This window comes from Triturus cristatus, chromosome 10 (genome assembly GCF_964204655.1).
Source record: "Triturus cristatus chromosome 10, aTriCri1.1, whole genome shotgun sequence".
Taxonomy (NCBI): Eukaryota; Metazoa; Chordata; class Amphibia; order Caudata; family Salamandridae; genus Triturus; species Triturus cristatus.
The window spans coordinates 811,401,996-811,424,241 of NC_140593.1; the positions used below are offsets into that span (position 1 = coordinate 811,401,996).

A 22,246-nucleotide genomic window follows, 5' to 3' on the forward strand; every position below is an offset into this window, starting at 1 on the left:
TAAACTAAACTATATTAAGTACAAGCTACTTACACTAACCAATCAAATGTAAATAAACCACCTCCACCACACGCAAGAAATTCCATCCATAGAAATAACAACCACCCTGTCTTATTCACAGGGACGCCCAAAACACACAAACACGCTGTTTGAAGAAAGCCTTTTCAGTGCCCTAATCCATTAGATATCCAGACATTAGAACAGAAGACAAGCAAGTCATTAATCCCAGATAAGCACACATCACAGTACCCATGCAGTCTGTGATTCCCAAAGCTAAAGGGTAGCGTGTTTTGTGTTTGTGTGAGTGTGTGTGTGTGTGCATGTGAGTGCCACACATAATTTGTATCTTTAGCTCTCTAGTGAATAGGCAGGCGCTCAGTTTGTGTCTTGCTCCTGAATGTTCACTCAAAACATGGGGCATGGGGCAGATGCTTTGCTTTGGAAGCTGATTGTTGGGTCTTCGGCTCAAGAGATTCCTCTGGCCACCTGGGCCACAGACAGTCAGGGTGGCAAGGTATCTGGCATGGCCATGTTTATCGGGCAAGAGCGTTGTCTGTGGCAAGGTATGCATCAACACGGCTGCTTACTTGGAGCTTGTGGATGCTTGGAGGCTGCGTCTAGCTCAGATAGTCCCTGATCCACATTTGTACGGGATAAGGTGAAGAGATGATGATTCATTGTGATTTGAATGGTCCCTAAGTACAATATCCTGCACCGAGTAACAGTGCAGCATTATGCAAATAACGCTAGAAAAGTGTCCAATTTTGCTCAATGTCCTTTGCGCATATGCAAAGCCAATCAAATTACATGCAGAAAATCAACAGCATTCATCCAATATCATACTGTAGAAAAAAATCCAAATACAAATGAGCATAAAGCACAAATGTTTGTTCAGCAAGAAGATCCACTGAACACACCAAACAACCACCAACACAAGCAATATTGGGCCAGATGTACGGCAATTTTATTCAGCACCTCGCGATTTGCGACAAATTGCGAGTCGCAAATTGCGAGGCGCTAAATCAAATGTACAACAATGTGTTTAACACTGTTAACAATTCCCAATGGGGTCGCAAATTGCGAGGCTCAATTAATATTAATGAGCCTCTCGCAATTTGCGAGCCCATTGTGAATGTCAACCCTCCCAGGGAGGGTGGCCTTCTGGGCTCAGCAGACCACCACTTCTGGGACTGCTTTTAAATAAAGCAGTATTTTTTTAAATGCAGCCCGTTTTCCTTAAAGGAAAACAGGATGCATTTAAAAACAACAAAAAATTAAAGGTTTTCGTTCCATTTCGCGGACGACATTCTAATTGTGACAGAGCAACCTAAGACCTCTATTGAGGCCCTGATAGAAACCATAAAGACATACTCAGGACATTCAGGATATAAACTCAACAGGGACAAATCAGAATGCAAACCCCTCAACATCCACACCACTAGGGACAACCTAGGGGGGTCGGGACTGGCCTGGCAAACAGGGTTCATCAAATATCTAGGGATCTACTTTGGTAATGACCTCATGACCACACTACACCAAAATGAGAAGCTATTGATAGAAAAAACAAAGAAACTCTTGGAGTCCTGGTCCCCCAAATTTATAACCTTGTGGAGCAGAATAGAAACGATCAAGATGATGATCTCCCCAATGATCAATTAGCTGCTGAGCATGTTACCACTTCTACTTACGGATGACTTCCACCGCAAAGTGGATAACCTGATTAGTAAATTCCTTTGGTGGGGAAAAAAGGCACGTATAAAAAACTAAGGCTAGATAAAAAACTGGGAGGGCTAAACCTAGCAGACTTTCCGCTTTCCTAGCAAAACAAGGGGCCTGCTGGATGTCAACTCCTCAAGGGTACACGCCGGTATGGCTACTAGTCGAGCGAGCCATACTAAACAACCTCAACCCACTGGTACTGCTAACAGCTAACAAACACACACACGCCTCCAGCCAAATCTTCAAAAACACAAAAATTGCCCTACTCAAAATAGACAAGAAAATGGAGAACAGCGTAAAGAACTCGAAATGGGAGTCTCTTTGGGCCAACAGCAAGATCAAATACAAAGGGAAATGTCTGTCCCTTGACACATGGATGGAGAAAGGCATCTCCTACCCAGCCCAACTAGAGGAGGAGGGCCATTCCATCACGTTTACCACACTAAAAGATAGACATAAGCTACTGGACGCTGAGTTCTACAATTTCCTAAAAATCAAAACAGCCCTAACAAAAGCCAAACTATCACCATCCAACCCGTCAATTAAGCAGTATATTGCGAAAATCAACAGAATAGGTCATCAAGTATTGCCCCTCTACCAACTTCTACGCCCAAACTCCACCAAACTTAACGATAAGTCAACTAACTACTGGGTAAAACAAGGCAATATCAAACTAAATGAGAAAGAGCTAGCTTTGGTTTGGGCCTGCCCCTCACGTAATAAAATCTCCCCAGTACTATCCCAAACAAAATGATGGCTGCTCCACAAGACTTACTGGACCCCTGCTCGGTTAGCCTCACTAGGCCTCAGAGAAAACGACCTATTCTGGAACTGCGGCACTGAAAAGGGGGATCAAGCACATCTTATCTTCTACTGCCCAAAACTCAAAACGTTCTGGGGAAAAAAAATCTATGATTTCATAAAAAAGGCGCTGGGATGTACACTAAATCCAGAATTCTCTTCCCTCACCACCGCATTTATGACCACAGGACTTGCCTCACAGCATGACAGGGATCTGCTAGACTTCCTGCTGACCGCGGCAGTGAAAATGGTCCTGTCCAATTGGAAGGATACCGCTAAGACATCATACAAAGACTAGGTCAACTGGGTGATGTTCCTCAGAGGCGCAGATAGCACTGCCCTGCAAAACTCACCCTGGAGACCAGCTACTAGGGGGATGTGGAAGTCGCTCGACACGTAGCTGGGCTCCTATGAACCCCCGTGAGGCCACTTGGGTGTCGGTTTTCACACAAGGCTAAAACCCAGACTAGGCTCATTGCTATAGAACACTTCTTGTATCCTATCTCCACCCTTTCTTTTCTATCCTCTCTCTTTCTATCATCCTATCCTTAATTTCCCAGCAAGTCAATGTAAAGGGGTTCAGCTAAACACGTATACCAAGTACCTGTAACTATTGCAACACCAACCACGTTTGGCTGGTACCTCGTAACGGAAATGCTAATGTACTTGTTTATAAAATTAATAAAATACTTTGAAATCAAAAAATAATAATTTCGCCTGCATTTGCAAAGGGGAAGGGATCCCCTGGGGACCCCTTCCCACTTGCGAATGCATTACCACCTACTTGAAGTGGGTGGTAATTGCGAGTGTTTTGAGACCGCAATTGCGGTTGCAAAACATTAGTTCATGGTTCTGAGACTCGCTATTTGGAAGGGAACGTTCCTTCCAAATAGCAAGTCGCAAAACCTATTTAGCGAGTCGCGTAAAAATTGCGACTCGCTAAATAGGCTTTGTATATGACCCATGATATTTTTGCACGTGCAAACGGGTTCGCAGAACCGTTTGCGCATGCAAAAACAGGTCATACATCTGGCCCTACATGTCACCATACTGAGGTTAAGAATATAGTCCTGAATAACGACTACCAACGTACCGCCTAAATAAGCATACTTAGTTAGGGAAGCAAAGATTTACTCCTCTTAACTCCAACTCCACTTAGCTTGATAATATGGACCACTATAAGCGCAGGTCGATATTATAACTTCCTTATTGTAGCAGGGCAACATGATGTACACTAAGCACATTACCAGACTATTTACTTGTATACATAATGAGATGCCAATGTAATAATGTAATAATGGCATATATAAAACAATGTCAACATTGTATTCATTCATTGTATTCAACAATGTGCAACACGAATATTTTAATACAACAAAACATCAGTGAAATAATGTTCAGCACACACTAATGCATACATAAATAATATTTTCAATGCCGCCAATAGCCTATTTAATTAAAAATCTAGAACAAATAACCACAAATATACAACAGTGGGAAACACAATCTCAAGCAGGTATAAAATATTATCCAGTTGTACTACTACGCATAACATGTGCATTTAGGAAGAACCATGTACAAGGCAACCTAAAGTACAGAAAACCAGATGCCACATACCCAGATTGAAGCATCAACAAATCTCAAATAACAATGGTTCAATTACTTGCATACACTGGACAACTGTTCTGGACCACCCTTTGGGCATGGATGAATCAGGGCCCCAAGTTCTCACAGTCTATTTTTCCACCTTTCATGCCCAACCGCTACCGAGGATCAAGCAAGGAAAACCTGTTTGCACAACCATGGCTCAGTCGCAAGGGGCAGGGACCTTCCTCCCTGCTTGTTGCACGGATCTTCCTCCCTGCTTCTTGCAGGGATCTTCCTCCCTGCTTCTTGCAGGTCTTGGGTGCTCAACTTTAGAACTTGTTGTTCAGACCTAAGGAACTGTCCTAATCCGACAACATTCAAGAAAAAAACTGCGTCTTATCATTCTATTATCTCTTCTGGAAACTTCACTCACAAATGTCTCCACAATCTGAGGCATCTTTTATTCACATCAGTGGAGTATAACTCAAGCATTAAACACACCCAATGTATCTACTGCAACTGTTTTCTGGAAAGTGTGAGCTCCACTCTGGTAAAGAAACTGCAGTTGCTCCAATCCCCAGCATTTAAAGATCTGTCTGCCCTGATCACAAGCAGCGATGCTGAAGTCACTCACTCAGGCTCATAATGCTCTGCACAATAAACTGCCACAATAGGTCTCAAAGTCTTATTAACCTATATAAGGCAGTGCGAACGCTCCATTCCTACAGTATGCCCCCAGAGTACTGAAGCTAGAATATCAAGGTATACAGATATGGATGGCAAAATACTGAATACAAAACACAGAAAGGTAAGTTTGTTTAGATTTTCCATACCTAACTCCGCATATACGTACCATGATGATATATATAAGGTACGTATATGTGGAGTTAGGAGTGGTAAATGTATGCTTCCTCTTTATTCGCTTTCCTTTCAGTGTTTTGGCCTACAAAATGGTGTCCACCATATTCCTGCTTCTCCATATACTTACCCTCAATTATCAGGAGCACAATCCACTCCTCTGGATCTGAACAAACCTGCTCATTCAAATACTCACCCTTGAAAAAAAACAGGCTTTACAATACAGCTACCCTCTGAAATGCGAACACCTTACATACACTTGCTCCAGTTCCAACTTTCAGAAACTCATGTAAAACCAAGTTCTTTAATAGCTCCTAAGCTTAGACTCTTAAATCTTGAGTTACTTTAGAGCGTTTTGGCTTTCGCAGTGTGTTTAAAAAAATGAGTAGAAAATGATGGGCAACAAGCTGCCAGCCCAACCATTGACCACACAAGTTCCAAGTCATCGATGAAACCGACATTCCTCACATTCTCCCCAAAATCGAAGCAGAAATCAAACACATCTCAGTATCAATGATCGCGCCTTAGTCAATGAGATGAGTCATTCAAGTAGAGCTACAGCCTTATCATTTGTTCACAAGTTTGTGCCCTTTTTAAGAACACGCCCTTGACCTCATTGAAAATACTCTTGTATATGTCACCGGGGTGAGGTGTGAGGTAGGGAGGAGCTTAGTAGCAGAGCCTCAAGAGTTAGCAGTATCCGAGGCAGCTAGAATGACTCCCGCAGGTCTGGTTAGCATGGCTGTACCTGAGGAGGGATGATGTCGAACAGGTCACCACCCGGGGCATACTCCTGTGCAAAGACATAGCAGTCCTCTGTCTCGAAGACCACGTCAAACACCTTGATGATGAAGGGGCTGGCAGAGAGGGTGTTGGTGATGCTGAACTCCCGCAGGAAGTTCTTCAGCTTGGTCTTGTTCTTGTTCACAAACTTCAGTGCCATCTTGGTCCCTGGAGAGAAAGGAATGAGAAAAAGGTAGATTCATTTAAGGTCCGTGCCCTGAAACAGCAAGAGAGCGTGGATGACCTGCGAACAGCTAAGGTTGAGAAATGAGATTTAGAAACAGTCACAAATGCTAAGGATTTTCTCTCCAGCCATGTCTGAACATGTATGTGTCTTACCATTGCACAGAGATTTGTGAGCAGTTGAAAGCTATCGTAAAATAAAGCGCTAGGAGGATGGATGGATGCACTTATTGGTCAACTAGTGCCTGACTTGTATTCTTCTTGGCCGGGTGCAGAGTTTTGGCCAGATGCAAAGTTAGCATTGGAAAAAAAAGCAATTTCCTTTCTTTCCATTTTATACTTCTAACACTGAAAGGTGGGCTGAGTGCCCACATCCTGGAAACTTTGACATTACGTGCTTAACTTAAAGCCAGCATTACACAGCTACTTTACAAATACTTTAAAAATGAAACTCTTACTTTTAGTAATGGAGACAGCAGCCCAGTTGGTATTACAAATTGTAAAGATGGAAGAGGGCAGTTCAGGGAAAGTGCGCTTGTATGAAAAAAGGGTTGGGATGTGGTGTCCACTTTTACCCATCTCTTTCATTTGGGCCCTACAGGTCAAACACATTCTATGGTCTCCTAAAATGTATCTGTAAGATTAACTCCTTCTTGAATAAATCTCACCACTACGGCTCAAGCCCTTCTTGCAGCTTGGCATGCTGAGTCTACATCCCTTTATATGGACAGTATAGAGAATAACGAGTTCACTGACAAACACCTTCAAATCACCAATAATCATGTAGAGTTACCTGCGTTTCTTCACGTCCACTCTGTTGCAGCGTATCTAAACAGAGTAGACGTGAAGAAACGCGTTAACTCAAGACGGAGGCCCCACAAGAGTGTGGCATAGTTCCACAATCATGGAAATCTTATGACACTGGGAATAAATGAAAGATACCCCATCCAGTAAAAGTTCCTGTAAAAAGAAATCATTGAATTTCATTGGTTTTATCTTCTATTGAGACACATATCTTTATAGGAAATCTCATTGTGATTTAAGAGGTCCTCATATTCACAAATAAGGACTACCATACAGATATACTTTGTTCTCATTTTTTGCCTGTTGTAGAGGGAGGTGGCGTTTGAATGAGAGTTGTGCGGTAATGAGGCAATTTTGATTTCAATATGAAAGGATGAAAGGTCTGCCAAAGGAAATATTTATCTTCTTAGTTGAATACGGAACCCTATTCCTTTGGTGAATAACGGGTCCCTCCCAAATCTCTTTTTTTCCCTGTTATCTCTTTAAGTCAGTGGCGGTTGGTGACCCACAAAAATGGTGAGTCAACATAAATAAAATAAAAAAAACATACAAATAAACATTTACATAAAAAAATGGAAAAAAAGATTCACTTTCCTTCTTAGCCTGCAGCACGTCCTTGGTGTTCGGCCTCGGCTCCAGACTCCTGGAGCCGAGGTCCCACAGCTCCTTATCCAATCCAGACATTGCTCTCATGCTGAATGTGTGAAGCATCTGTATTGGCTGGAGCAGGCTTTCTCAGCGCTCGGAAGAGCACTGAAGGCCTGTGCCCGCTCTCCAACCCAGCTGTCTGAGACAGCCGGGTTGGCGAGTTTGAATTGCACATGTCAGTTTGGCCGTAGCAAGGTAGCTAGCAAAACCGACATGCGCAATTCATACTGAAGGGGCCACTCGTCATTGCTGCCAATCAACAGCAATGACAAACTGGCCCTGCCATGCCCACTCCGTTCGGCAGAAAGCCCAAAAAATAAAATGGTAATAAAATCATTTTATCACCATTTGATTTTTCCAGCTTTCTGCAGCAGTGTGGGGGGAGTGGGGTGCTCCCCCGCTCGCATGGAGGAACCGCCGCTGCTTTAGGCCCAGTTCTTTTGAATGTGGTCTTTCAGTAGTGGATGTCTAGAGCAAGCAGTGTCTTGTTTCCACTATGAGACCAAATGGATCTCTGGACTACAAGCATAGCGGTGTCTTCTTAAATGAAGGGCTGGGGCAGCAGTGTTCTGAAGTGCATGAAGATAACGCAGAGCTCCACGGCACGCGCAGCGAGGAACAGGGGTTTCATTGTCTGCATGCGTTGTTTTTTTAATGCAGTGTCTGCCTGTGACTTGCTTTCGAGCCCTCTGGTTGTTGTTTCTTTGTTACAATGCATTGCATCACCAACATGTTTATGCTTTTGCTCGGAGTCTTCTCTGTGGACTCTAAGCTCGACAGTCGACTCCCAGGGTACACTCCAACCCTTCATGGAAGACTTAAAGGTGCATTCAACAGTTGCACTGGGTAAAAGAAAACAGGTGCGGGTAAACACAACCAATCAGAAAATAAGCTTGTGTGTCGGCTGGCAGCCTGAAATATCTAACAAACACAACAAGGGCAGCTTTCAGCATCTTTCGTTTGTTTTGATGACAGAGAGATTCATTGGCACTTGTGACTTCAGAGCAAATCTAAACTGCGCCTATCCTTCACTCCTATAATGAGAGTCAATCCCTCTGAGAGGTCACTGATGCAATGAGTAATGAGAACACACTCTCTAATCCTCTCAACTGAAAAGTAGGCAACAAGGCCGAGCGCTCTATCTCCTTTGCTGGCCGGCCAATCAAAAGGCCAAGCATGAGAGGTGCTAAGGACCATCTACATACCATGAATGGCCTCGCTTCCACCTCTACAGGCGATCCATGGGTAAGTACCGTGCGGGCTGTGCAACTCGTCTCCATCCTCCTGACTAGTGGATTTCTCTCAAGAGAGAGCTCAATGACTGAATGCATACACAGGCAGACGTCACACGTCACACCACTGGCTACAGGCCTTCAGTTCAGGCTCCACTTCTATCTTGCTGGTTGTGATGCTCTACAGAGAAGGGCTGATGGTTCCCACTGTAATAAGACACAATGATTTGGGGGCAAGAGCCTGCACCACCATTTTAATGTAAAGAGTGTTTGAAGGATAAACAGGGGTCTTCTGCAATGTGCAATGAATAACATTCAAACTTTAAATTCACAATTAAAGAAACAGAAGCCAGCCTGTTTATGCAGTACCCACATAATAGCATGCACACTCTTTGTGTCCCTGGGGCGGCTGTCACGAAGGATGAGGTAGTCTGTACAAGGGTTTGACACTTACACAAGGTCTGACCTTCTAAGCTGTCACCACAGGGACACAGTGGCGCCGCTGCCAGAGCTGTGTCTGACCAATCACGCCTCACGCAAGAAGACCACGCGGACACAGGCCTCTGCATGCAGTATGCCAGAGCGCTTGCAGGCGGTAAGCCGACCAAGATCTGGGATGTGTGCATAATTAGGAAAAACAGAACAAGCAATCCAAATAGCTGCTGGTGGCTGAGCAGCTCAGCAGCCCCCACAACATGCTTTTTGGGCAGAGGCAACACTTTGACGCAACACTTTGAATGTGGCGTTCAAATTAAATGATTAGATGGGTAAATATAGCAAGGAAGGAAAAACAATTATGAAGGTCTGAAAACAGAAGAAACCACAGAGGGACCTCGGGCATGTAGCTTTTGCACACTGTGAACAAGGCCCTCTTCCGATTTGGACAGTAATTGGACAGAGAGATACTGGTGACGTAGATACTGAATCCCGTCAGTGTCTCCGCTCCAATGACCAGATATTTCGCATTATCAAGCACAAAATGGGAATAGTATGCTGAACCACGCTTATCGGGTCAGGGTTTGAATGTTTTCCCTGACTTTTGTCAGGTGTGTTCCACGACAGCTAAAACTTGGAATCGAGCTGTTTGGTTCCGATTCCCCCCCTATCCACCACCACCAGGCCTACCACCAACACCCACCATCACCGCTGCCTCCGACTCAGAATGGGCCCCAAGTGTGCAATGCTTTGCACTGTATGATCCTGGAGAAAGAGAGCTGTATTGACTGCCATGATGATGGATAGTGTACTGGGGGATCTGATTAGCAGAAAGTCTGTGGTCAAAATACCAATTATAGCTTTACAGTGGTCCACCACAACCCGATACACAATGTGCATTCCAGAATGGATCTGTGCAGGTGGTGAACTCAACAGAGAAAGCACTCCCTTTGGCAGAAACTGAGCCTGCCGCAGGGAGATCAGCGGCCCTATCTAGAGTTGTGCGTAAGGTAGTCTATGTGGTGGAAGAGGACATTACGTCAGCCACCCTGAGGTCCATCTGCCAAATTTAGAGATATCCGCTGTCCCAGCAGTGATCTCTGCGCCTTGACAGAAACAACAGTCATGGTGGGTCGTGTCAAGGTACAAAATGTTTGGTGGGCAGCTGACATCGGTTTTGATGGCTATCCACCAAACTCTAGCAATTCTTTTGTTTTTCAGAAACAGACTCCTAAAGTGGGAGTTTGTTTTTGAAAAGAAAAAAAAAAAATCTAATGACCACCCACAGCCTGAGTGTTTTTTCCCTGGGTGTAGTGGTAATTATTTATATTTTTTGTTTGTTCCTCACCAGACAGAAAAACAAAGACATCACACGGTCCACCCTAATTAGGATGAGCAGTGTAATGCCCTCTAATGAAAATATATTCAGGATAATGGGAAGGGGAGGATGAGGCACCCCACTGGTAAGTTAAAGAGATTTAATGGCTGCTATGGGCTGCAGGTACTACCTTAATGGCCGATTTCCACTGGGTATCCGCAGTGACACTTACACAATGTGGGCTTTAAGCAATTTGAATATTAGACTTCTAAAAGTAAGGATGCCTTCCAATATAATCAGTTCTTGTTGCTAAGGATTCGGCCTGTTATGAAACATTAACTTGTTGATCATATGGCTTAATACTGCAGACGGTGCATTCTATTTTGAGAAGCGGACCCAGAAAAGTTCAATGTTATTGTCATGGCATGGAAGGGTTTGTTTCAAATTGAAAGATGAGGGTAGACGAGGAGGCCTTAGAGGAGGCGTGAAAGAGTAAGGACAAAGTGTAAAAGGGAGCATGAATAGTGAGTGATCAAGGAAACAACGGCACCCTGGAAGCTATGAAGTTCCAGGCAGAGAAGCAGAATAAATGCTGTTATTTTTTGAGACGTGATGGATGACGTGGTCTAGCGATTGAGAGAAGCGATGGACTAAATTAATAAGGTATATAGATGCAGCCTGGCACCACAAGCATTCTCTGGGAGGGTGATAAACAGCCAGACGAAACGTAAGTGCTTACTGTGGTGTCGTCAAGGGCATGGATAATCACTTATGGAAGAAATGGAGAGAGAAGGGAGACATAAGAGTGACTTTTTTCATCTTTATTAGAACATTGGAATGTTGAGCACTCCACTGAAGACAATGAAGTGCTCCCGGCTTCTCATGGGTGGTAGAAGCCTGGAGCATCAACATTATAATGTTTGGCACAGCTGTTGCTGTGCACAAAGGCCTCATGGAGACTGAGAGGATTTCTAGCCCATTGGGCTCCGTAAGGCCTTTGTTTTCCAAATTAGAACATTCTGCCCTCTAGGGACGGAATGTTCTAATAGCCCTAGAGGCCTCTGTAGCAGGCTCTACCAGCCTTTAAAGGCCCGCTCCCTTGTTAAAGGCCCTCGTCTTTGTCTCAGACCTTTAACGCTGGAGCAGGCCTTTAATATGATGGGCTCTAAGGCTATAATTGAAGGCGGGAGAGGTAAGGAAGGGAATGGGATGACAGGCAAATGTCATAAAACAGAAAGGGAAAAGAGAGGTGAATTGAGAAAGGAAATTGAAGTAATGCATAAGGTGGAGGGACATGCTGAGGAGGTACAAAATATGAAGCCAGGAGGGACAGGAAACAAAACAAGCATTTACAATGCAATGGTCTCGGCATTGTTAAAGTTAGAGCTCATGACATTCTTGTATGTTTTTGTTTTTAAAACATTTAAAGAAACGGCATTGTTATTTACAATGTCAATAGCTTAATCACTCTCCAATGTGAGACCTATTGCATTTGCACCCACACACAGAGCCACACACACAGAGCCACCTACACACACAGAGCCACCTACACACACAGAGCCACCTACACACACAGAGCCACCTACACATACAGAGCCACCTACACATACAGAGCCACTCACATAGAGCAACCTACACACAAAGTTACCCCCACCACTCACATAGAGCATTCTACACACAGAGTTACCCCCACACAGAGCATCCCACACACACAGAGCCTCCCACACACACACACAGAGCCTCCCACACACACAGAGCCTCCCACACACATATACGCTACAGCCAAGGCTTTAAGAGGGCCGGGTCTCACCAGTGAAGAGCATCGGCAGTTTTTTAAATGGGGCCTCGAAACGGGTCTCTATCGGGCTCTGTTTTGTGCCCTGGCACCAGCGGTCCGTTTTTTGTCTGTTTTGTGTCACAGCAGGCACATTGACGTGCGTGCTCACTTCTCTCTAGTGGAGAAATTAGCTTTAGCGTTGTACCCTTTAAAGATTTCCCTTCTCTTGTTTTTGCCAAATCGATGCTGTCCGGAATAGTTTAGACATGGTAATGACTAGCTCCACAAAGTGGTTTCGTGGGCAGAATAATTTCGGCCTCGCTGGATGCACGTGTAGTTTACAACACAGGCAAATTACCAAGGGCTGAATCTGAAGTTCTGCGAATCTCAGTCGTAATTTACGAACTATGCAGTATTTATGCAAAAGCCACTATTGTATGCAGGTGCCAGTGTACGGTGTAACTTTGCGAATAATCATGATGTGCACAGGGTCACACTGTGGAGAGCACTGGCGGAGATCTGTAGCCCCCAAGTATGGCACAGTATGGTGTGATGGAGTACCTATATAGTGCTTACTAGCCCTGAAGAGGCGCTAGAGCCGTGTTCAGAGAACAGCTCAGCGCATCCAATCCCTTTTCTTTTGCACTTTAGGACATGTATGCCTACATGTATGGGGGGGGGCTTGTACAGCACCAGAACGCATACTATGAAAGTAGGCCAGATATACTACTGTCCCCGGGCACCGAACACCCTGAGTGCTCTGGGTCCAGTGGACACTATGCTATAGGGAGAGGGGGGGGGGTGTAACATAGGACGATCACTCTACACCGCATTAAGGTTTTGAAACCTCCTTTTAAATCGTCTCGAAAATTCCGAGCGATCTCATAATTATTAACCTGGTAAACACCTCACTGACCCTACTACCTACAGATCCTACAGTACAGTTCCCCCGCCCATGCACCCCCACCCCCACATCCCACCTTTGTCCAGGTAGCTGAGCCTCTGCAGCTCGGCCGGGACCCCGGCCACGATCTCCAGCCGTTCCTTCAGCTCCCGGAGCCGGGTCTGGGGGCTGCACCCGGGGACAGAGAACAGCTCCCCGCTGGCTTCTAGGCGCACGGTGACTGTGTACTGCCGCCCGCCGTGGGAGGAGGCCAGCTTGGGGAGCCCCTGGAGCCGGTACCCCGTAGCCAGAGGCCGGCTCGGGGAGGAGGCGACGAGGCCGATGGGGCGCGCCATTGCCGAAGCAGAGCCCTCAGCGCACCCGCCTGGTTCGGTGTCTTTGGGAGCGGGACAGACGCGTCGCTAGGTGACAGGGGCCATAAGTCCTCCTCCCCACACAGAGGAAGGCATTAACATCTCAAACGCCTCACTAAAAGAGAAAACAAAACTCATTCGGGCGGGGGACATTTTGGGTTGGATATCTGAGGCTGGCAGATTCAAAATAACGTTCATAATAATATGAAACCTTGCTCGCTTTTTACATCTACCAGTCAGACGCTGAATGCGTTTACACGATATGTTTTGAGAGTTCCGTAGTTATATTGTATCATTGCTCTTATAGGGCATACCCTGTTGCAGTGCCGCTGAAGCTCATCAGACGGGTGGGCACGGTGTTGTATAAATTGTTTCATTGTTTTCGAGTAATTGCGTTGTAATTACCTTTACACTATGCTTCTTACTCTGAGGCGCCGAAAAAAATAATGGAACCGGGAAAGAGTTTAATGTCTGTGTTAAAAAAAAAAAGAAATCCGAACAAGAGACGAGAGTAGGGGGGCGAAGGACAGAAAGGCAGGGAGATAAGCGAGCATCTATGGAAAGAAAACACACACCGCCGCCTTTCTCCGAGGCGAAGCAGAAATGCCTCGGAGAAACGCAGCGGCGGTTTCAGATTCGGGGGCGTGTTTTTCTTTTCTCTCCTCTTGCCATTGGCTGGAGGAGAGAAAAACACGCCTAAAAAAGGGCGTGGCTAAAAAGTGGAAAGAAGAGCACGGAACACGCCCCCGAATCTGAAAAAGACGGAGCCTATTTGGAGGGACGGCTCTCTCCTCCAATGGCTGGCCTCCGTTTAGGAAGCCAACCAATGGAGGAGAGGCAAAAAGAGAGGCGGGCTAAATAGCCACTCTAAGAATCATAAGATCTCCGGACTTCCGGTTCTGCCTTCGGCAGACCGGACGGTCCCTCGACCTAAAAAGGAGGGGAGGGCAGCAATTTACAGGGTAAAAACAGACTTGAATGCAAAATGGATGGAAATGTGGCACAATCTATAAAAAGACGGTGTTATGTATAGAAAATGGAGCAAACTATAAAAAGACGTTGTGGTCTATAAAAAGATCAATTGAGAAATGGTGCCACCTATATAAAGAATGTGTGATTATAGAAAATGGGCGCTCTAGAAATAGATGGTGCAATCTATAAAAAGATGGTGTGATCTATAAACAGATGGTGCCATGCATAACAAAAAATAAGGCTGGTATGAGACTGAGCCTGCATTATTTTTTAAACTAGGATAAAGTCTATCAGACTAAAATGAATATGTTCTGATAAAGTCTTGGATAAATCAGATAAACCTTATAGAATGCAATGTGGAATAATACATGTTACAATCTTTATTTTCCAATAGCTATATAAAGGTTAGCAAACAGATCTTAGCCAGACAAAGAAGAACACAGAGGCACGTGGGACTTCAGTTTGGTCCATAACACAGTCTGCAAGTGTTGAATTAATGAATTAATTCATCAGTCTCAATTAAATATATTTACAGTGAAACTCCACAAACAAAATCACTACAATGTATTTTTTAGTATGAGGGAATGGTCGATGGGTGCTTCTGACAAGATAATTTCTTTCATTCTTTTTCTCAAGACGGTGTTGCGTGCTTTGCTGTGGAGGGTGAAAGGAGCGTGGTCCTCAGCTGGAGTCCTTAGACTCTGAAGCACCTATATCCTTTTGAGCTGCAGTGAACTGGGAGGACTTGGAAAAGGCTTCTGAAGGATAAGCACAAGCCGCGTCCTTGAGTGTGTTATGTTACTGTGGTGTTTAGGACCTCCCGGTGGATGCACTTGTGGCTGATGAAGAGAGCTTGAAGGTGGATCAGGTATTTGCGGTTGTCTAGGGATTTCAAGGTTGTAGTGATGAAATCTCAGGTTTCTCTGCAGCTGCAGGTCTTGCTACTCTGAATCACATTCCAAGGATGATTTGATATATGGGCTGCCCAACCTCGACTGAGTTTGTGTAGTCAAATTGGGAGTTGAATGCAGTTATCATTATCAGCATACAGTTATTATGGAGAGATTAAATGGAAGTCACATTTGACTGGGCAGAACTAGGGACAGGAAGTGCTGGCCATATATTTATTTGATGCAGAAAATGAAGGCAATTTTTGAGCTGACGGAGACCCTCTGCTATTCATCTTGATTCTCCAATTCAACAAACTGATCTAAGATGAGAGGCAACGTTTGATTCGATAGGGAGCTAATGGTACATTTGACACTAAGGATATTGCTCAGCTATTGATGCTAACTGGTGATGCTGGGTAATCATGTAAAAACACTCAGAAGGCAAAACTGTGGTGTGTGCCTCGGTGTGAGAGAAGAAAAATTGGTTCAAAACACTAGAGAAACTACCTCCACACTGTGCACCTCTAGCAGAAACATAGATCAGATTTCCTGTAGTTCAGTTTTTGGGTACAGAGCACTTGAATGCTCTGCATCCAATAATGAGGGCAGGGTCCAATCATTTACTGCTGAAAACACAACAATTTAGATCCCCTTTCGACTAACCCCGAATCGTGATCACCAAGGTCACTGAGCCCGTAACTGGTAGAAGCAGAACCGACCCACGGTGTCGCCTTGGGATGCCTCACATGAGCATCTTGTGTCAATCGTCTAATGCCCAACTAAGAGCAACTAGACAATGCCCTAAACAACTTTAGATCAACGTAAGGCTCTGATTCCGAAGACAGCAGACTAACTGTGGGAGCCTTTGAAGTGCAGACAAGAACACCTATTGAGGGACATACAAAACTACTTAAAAAATGATTTTGATAAATAAATCATTTATCGAGTTTAGAATGGACTGGATTGAAATATAGGATTAAAATTCCATAGTTTGACTGTGGTTGGTAATATCTTTACATACTGAAGCCCGCTAGCACATTGCCATTTTAGAGTTCGGAATACATTTCTGATCTGCAAAAAAGACCATCTCTTTGATTATCAGAGATCTGAGGAAAGAAAAACCTTCGACCCTGAGAAATGCAAAACTCTCCCAATCAGGAACGTAGCACTTAAGCCTAGGCATGTGACTCTTCAAGCAGGTGAGGCTGTCAGGTGCAGTGCCACATAGTTATTTTAAGACTTTTATTCTCACTTGTATAGTCACTACACCTACAACTGAACGTAAAGCTAGAAATTGGTGGAGGGTTGAGTGAGACTCTTAAAATATATATGGGTTAAGATCAAGATAGCAAGAAGCTGTATCATGAAGGTGGTCAAAGAGGCAATAATCATCTTTGTTGCCCTGGGCTAGGACCGCCTCCATGACTGCTAGGCCTGCCCATTTTACCCCAACACACATTATGTGACGCTCTGCCCCATACATTATACAAACGTTTGTGGAGAAAAGGGTGGCAGAGGAATTTTGAAAAAGGTATGCATATGCAGGACAGTAAAAGGGAACGAGAAAGGGGAGCACACTTGGCAATAAACAAAAAATAGCTACTAATGGGGAAAACAGGGCACTCACAAGCATCCCCCGTGTTTCGTTTAGTGAGAAGATCTAGATTCATGCAGCAGTTCTGTGTATTTAAACTTAATTCCTGGCAGGATTTAGATCCAGTGAAATGTCCTCAAGATGAGGTAGAAATAAAAAAAAATCTGATACAGTCAATGACCACTGAAGCAGCAGCAATCTCTGTCTTCTGCAGCCAGGGTATATGTTTACTATTTTTTTTCTCTTCAGTGCTCCTGTTCTGGTACTTACCTGATTATTATTCTTTGTCCTTCTTTGGAGTTGCTCACCCATTCAGCCCAGACGGAAGTACAACCGGCGGAGAGGTGAGCTTAACTTTCACCCTCTCACTTTCTTACACGATCTGTTCACCCACCACGTGCAGCACATTCACTGAGTAGGCTTCCCCATTTTGCCCCCTCCCCTGTTTTTCAGATTTCTCCTTTTAGACCATCTGTCCATTAGGTAAGATGCACTCTCAGAACCAACAACCGTCTATATGTACCTATACCTTCATCTTTCTAGCATCTTTGCTATCTGTTTTATCGTGTTTACTGTGTTCCTTTCTGGTGAAGGTGTCTCTTCCCTCCATTACATGTCACTATTACAGAAGAACTTCTTATCCGTCAATGGCTATTACTATGCCACTCTGTACCATGCTATTTGTACTGTGGAAATATATATTTATCTCTTTTTAAAATAATTTTTGAAGATTGTTTAAACGTAATGTATGCAACGTGCATATCTTTCTTAAGGTTGAACACGCCGACACCAAGCATTTGCGTGGGGTTTACTTCTATTCTGTGTGTTTGAGTCCCTACGTCGTCTCTAGGTGACGGTTCTGTTGCACTGGGTGGGTTTTACACCATTGTCACAATGTATCGCCATTCCGTCAACAGTTGATTGTAACTTTATGGAACAGTGTGCTAACACATTGCTATTGTACATCCTGGAGCCCTGAAGAAGTCGTGGGTTCACACCCTGACGAAACACGTGTTGGCTGGGCATCTGATCACAGATTAAAACTACAAAGAAAGAAAACGCTATTTGACTACTGTGATAGTTGTTTATTTGTTACACATGCAGTAATTCAAACTGTTGACACAGATTACGTGTGAACAGATCACCTGTAGTACTATGTAGAGCAGGTTGTATATATTTCCTAAGTCGATCTTGGCTGAAATGATTGCTCACACAATTGAGTGTCTTTCTTGACCTACGAAGAATCTTTGTATTTTGTTCAGGAGCCAGATGTTTTTGGTTGGTTGTACTTGTTTGCCCATTTTCAGTTTGGAGTCAGATGATATGCTTGCCATGCCGATCCTAAAGGGGTGGTTAATGAGGGAACCAGATGAGGTGATCTATGACTATGCTGCTGGTACTGGTGTAAAGGAGAGCATAGAACATATAAGCAGAAGAAGATTTTCATTCATTTGCTCCCTTAGTGTCTATCTATTTTCTCATGATTGATGAGCACGTCTGTGAGTCCCGCCAGTTATTTTGAAAAAGAGTTCTGTTTTGAATAAAAATTCTGTTTGTTGTCTTTACATGGTTGGAAGCCAAAGCCCAGTTCTGCAAAAGGATCATGAAGGCACCTATTTGATATTGGAATACAACTGTTAAATACCGTGTCATTATAAACAATAGCTTATTTACTTTTCTTTTCTTAGTACACAATAGGTACAAACAAAAAATTGATGCTTTGGGAATAGAAAGTTGAGAATAAAAATGATCAGTTTTTTGGAAGCAGATTAACCGGCAAATGTCTCAAAACTGAGTTGCAAAATCAGTAATTTTCAACAGAAAATTAAGACCGGGTACGACTGGTCCTGGGACTGATGAAGGTAGTACTCTGAGGGAAGAGTCTTCTTAGGTCATTAAAAACCATGATGCGTGATTCCTTCTTCTCCTTCAGCGTCTGTGCTTCCACAAGAAAGTAATAAAAAGTACTAGGCAATGAGATTCTGGTGGTTTGGTGGAGCAGAAGAACTGCTGTAAATTGGTGCTCCCATCCGGCAAAACATGCTGTTCTCCCACTCTATTAAATTTGATTTCCGGAAGCGAAGACTCAGCTGGCTGCACCATCAGAAACCTCTGCCTTGACGGCCAATCTGCCACAGGGTTGTCAGGTTACAGCGAAAAGCTGTCTGACCTATTTAGGTTAGGGTGAAAGCCACTAGACCTCGATAGGGACATCACCCAATGTCCTCCTCAGCCAGGAAGAAATCTCCCTATGTCTTGGGATAATTTTTTTGCTTTACAAGAATGAAGACCCACTTTGGGAGTTTGCTTTCCCATTCTTAACATTTAAATGACTATGCTAATGAAAGTGATATGGAGGAAATGTCTGCGAATGTCTGTAATCTTTTTTAATTTTTAACGCACAAATTCTGAGAAATTAAAAGTAATTTTTATGTGTTTGGAAAAGGTGGAAATACAAAATGGGAGGGAGTGGCAAAAAGGAGCATGAATCAGTAGCCATAGAAGAGAAAAAGGAGAAGAAAGGTGGAAGGGAAAAGGCACATTAAGGCGGGTGTAGGAAACATCAACAAAAGAAAAATGTGAAAGATGGACGGAAATGGCTGATTGGCTGTTACGTGCGAAGAGGTAAAAGGCAAGGGGTGAAATATCAGGAAAGGGGAGACAGATCGGCGAGCCCAGTGAGTCACTCAAACTAGGACTCTCCACAGAGCACTGGAACTACTATTCAAAATTGTCCATGGCATATCCCCTGCCTATCCTGCTAACACTTTTATTCACTACGCCCCCCTCTCCCAACCAGGAACCTACGATTTACCAACCATACATTTCTGGCCATACCTAAATTACTGTGTGAGGCTTTTATATATATATATATATTTTTTTTTTTTTTACATTCTTGTGACCCTTCACATAAAATCCTTGCTACCAGAAATATAGACTAGCCCCGAGAAGATAAAATCACCCTAAAATATCGTCTGCTGCGATAATAAGAAAAAGAATACCTAACGTTACTCAAAGAGCCAACGTTTTAAGAATGTTTACTGTGGAAATCCAGCAATGTATCTTGGCTGTCGTCCTTGCTGTTGACCTGACACACAAGGCGCACATTTATAGAATGCCTCCTTCCCTCTCTATGGTTCATGTTATTCGTGCATTCCATCTGCTTCCTAGGGAATATAATTGTACTTCGCACAATTCCGTTCGAAATGTTACTGGTGCCTAAATAAACTCCTAAATATATTTTTTATTTCCCTCTGTCAGGCAGGTTCTGCTTCGCTTACAGTGGATAAGTGCTGCACATCTCTACACTGCTTGTGTGCAACCAATTTTGTTTATTTGTGGTTGTTTCTGGTTTTTAGGGATTTGAGGATGTGCACGCGTATTGCTGCCTCCTGTAGGATCCGAGCCCAGAAGCATCTGCTCAAATTCATGACTCAGTTTGCCAGTTTCTGTTTGATGTTGTTGCTATTTTGACCATTTCAGGGCCTCCATCCAAGACGGCTGCTAATTTCCACGATGACTGTGAGCTGACTAAAACATTCTGTGACATATTTCTTGCTCTCTGCGAATGATACCTCCCCGCAGTCGAAAGATAAAAAATACGGTGCAGTGCGGGTCAGAAAAAAAGATTTTCTTCTTCCAAGTAAAATGCACAGCGAAAATAGACTTTTAATTCTGGGATGAAAAGGGTCACAGTGTCTCCTGAGTAGGAACACTTGGAAAGTACAAAATGATGGACGTTGCTACACAACAAGGTACTAAATAACCGAATATTTGGAGATTTACTGCCCATACATAGGCTATTCAAAGCCCTTGATGTATTAAAGGTTGAGTGGGTACTTGTGCTGCACTACATAATTTCGCACTGGTCCTGCAGGGCTTCAGAATGGTAAGTAAATCAATCCAATGCTTTGAGTTGCTTTGCACCACACAAGTACCTGGGCAAATCCTTCAAGAGCCCTGGGCGTGTTTCTAGGAATACCAGTTCAATGATATACAAATGACATTGATAGAGCGTCATGTTATTCTGAAATTTGTAGGGGTGCCTCATATTCACCGTTAGTCAGCACCCGCATATTAATCGATGTAGGCTAAGAATGCTATAGAAATGTATTATTAGAATCGTTTAACATAGAGGTGATTAGAAATGTAATAATGCTTTTCGTGAAGAGTAACGTTGCAGATTATCGTGAATGTATTTAGTAAATGCAAAATGATTAGTTTATGAAATGCAATGTATTAGGTTAAACGTGTGCCATGTTAAAGTTACACGTGCAAGTTGCTTACTCACGTATATGAAAAGAATGAACTAATGCTTAGAGTGTGATTTAATAGTGTGTTTAACAGTGTAAAGGCCTGATCGCATATACGTAAAAGAGAAAGGCCTGTTCATTTTCTTATGTTAGCTAAACGTTGTAAGCCGAAAATGATTTCCCTTGGTAAAGGCTTTGGGTTGCAGCATGAGGAAAATCTTATAGAAGAGAAAAAGTTTTCGTTCCCATGTTTCTGTTGCAGGTGCAAGGACATTTAGCTCATTAGTGAGACTAGGTCTTTGTTTTAGGAGTTAGGATGCTGCGAGAAGCCAACAGGGGAGTATGTTGGAATGTGAGGATGATACTTTCAGCGGAGAAGGTGCCTGGGACCCAAGGTCAAGCTAACCGTTGTTGGATGCGAGACGAGTTTTGTTGGAGAAGTACTGGAAGAAGACCTGGCTGAAGAGGTGTGCCGAAGGGCGTGTTCTACGTTTTTGGGATTTTGGGATTTTGTATTAGGGACAGTGCCCCGTGGGTTGAGCAGTTGAGGTTTAGACGGGAAGCTAGAAGTAGCATCTTAGAACGAGCTCTGACTAAGTGAAGGTACTTCTTAGGAAGTCTTCACTTCTGACACCTTTTTATTCTCTTGCCTGGGAAAGGAATTGCTAAGTAGGGATGTCACCTTAGAGTTAGTGTAGGGATAGACTAACGTTTTTCTTTAGACTAATGATTCCTAATATGGACATTGGCTTAACCATTGCTTTCTTGATGCTTTTAGAGTCAGTGATTCTTTTTGTTTTGAGTCGGATGAGAATCCTACATAGGCTTGCATTTGTATTAGTGCCCATTTATCTTCTACACCTTGTACTAAGGTGTTTGTATGTGCAGTTATTTTTGGTTGTAATAAAATCTTACAAATTTTTGATTCGGAGTCAGTGGTCCTTTCCAAATGAAATCTAATTTTGGCGATTATGTTTTGATAATTGTATTTCCTCCCCTCTACACTATTTAGCAGATAAAAAGATCCTGGCGACCTGAGAGGATTCTTGGAGATAAGGTAGTCAAGAATCCGGCCTTATCAACATGCTTGACCCCCCCCCTCCCCCCCCCCCATCGACTCCAGGTTATTTGTTGG

At 43.6% G+C, this 22,246-nt stretch overlaps 1 protein-coding gene across 3 annotated transcripts in view; it reads right to left on the reverse strand.

The window, feature by feature from the left end:
• SBK1 (SH3 domain binding kinase 1) overlaps positions 1-22,246 on the reverse strand; it is a 547,139-nt gene that overhangs the window by 13,954 nt on the left and 510,939 nt on the right. For all 3 annotated transcript variants that reach the window (XM_085628379.1, XM_085628380.1, XM_085628381.1), the window contains one exon: positions 5,714-5,916. In XM_085628379.1, coding sequence (XP_085484505.1) covers positions 5,714-5,916 — 203 coding nt within the window. The remainder of the gene's footprint in view (positions 1-5,713; positions 5,917-22,246) is intronic.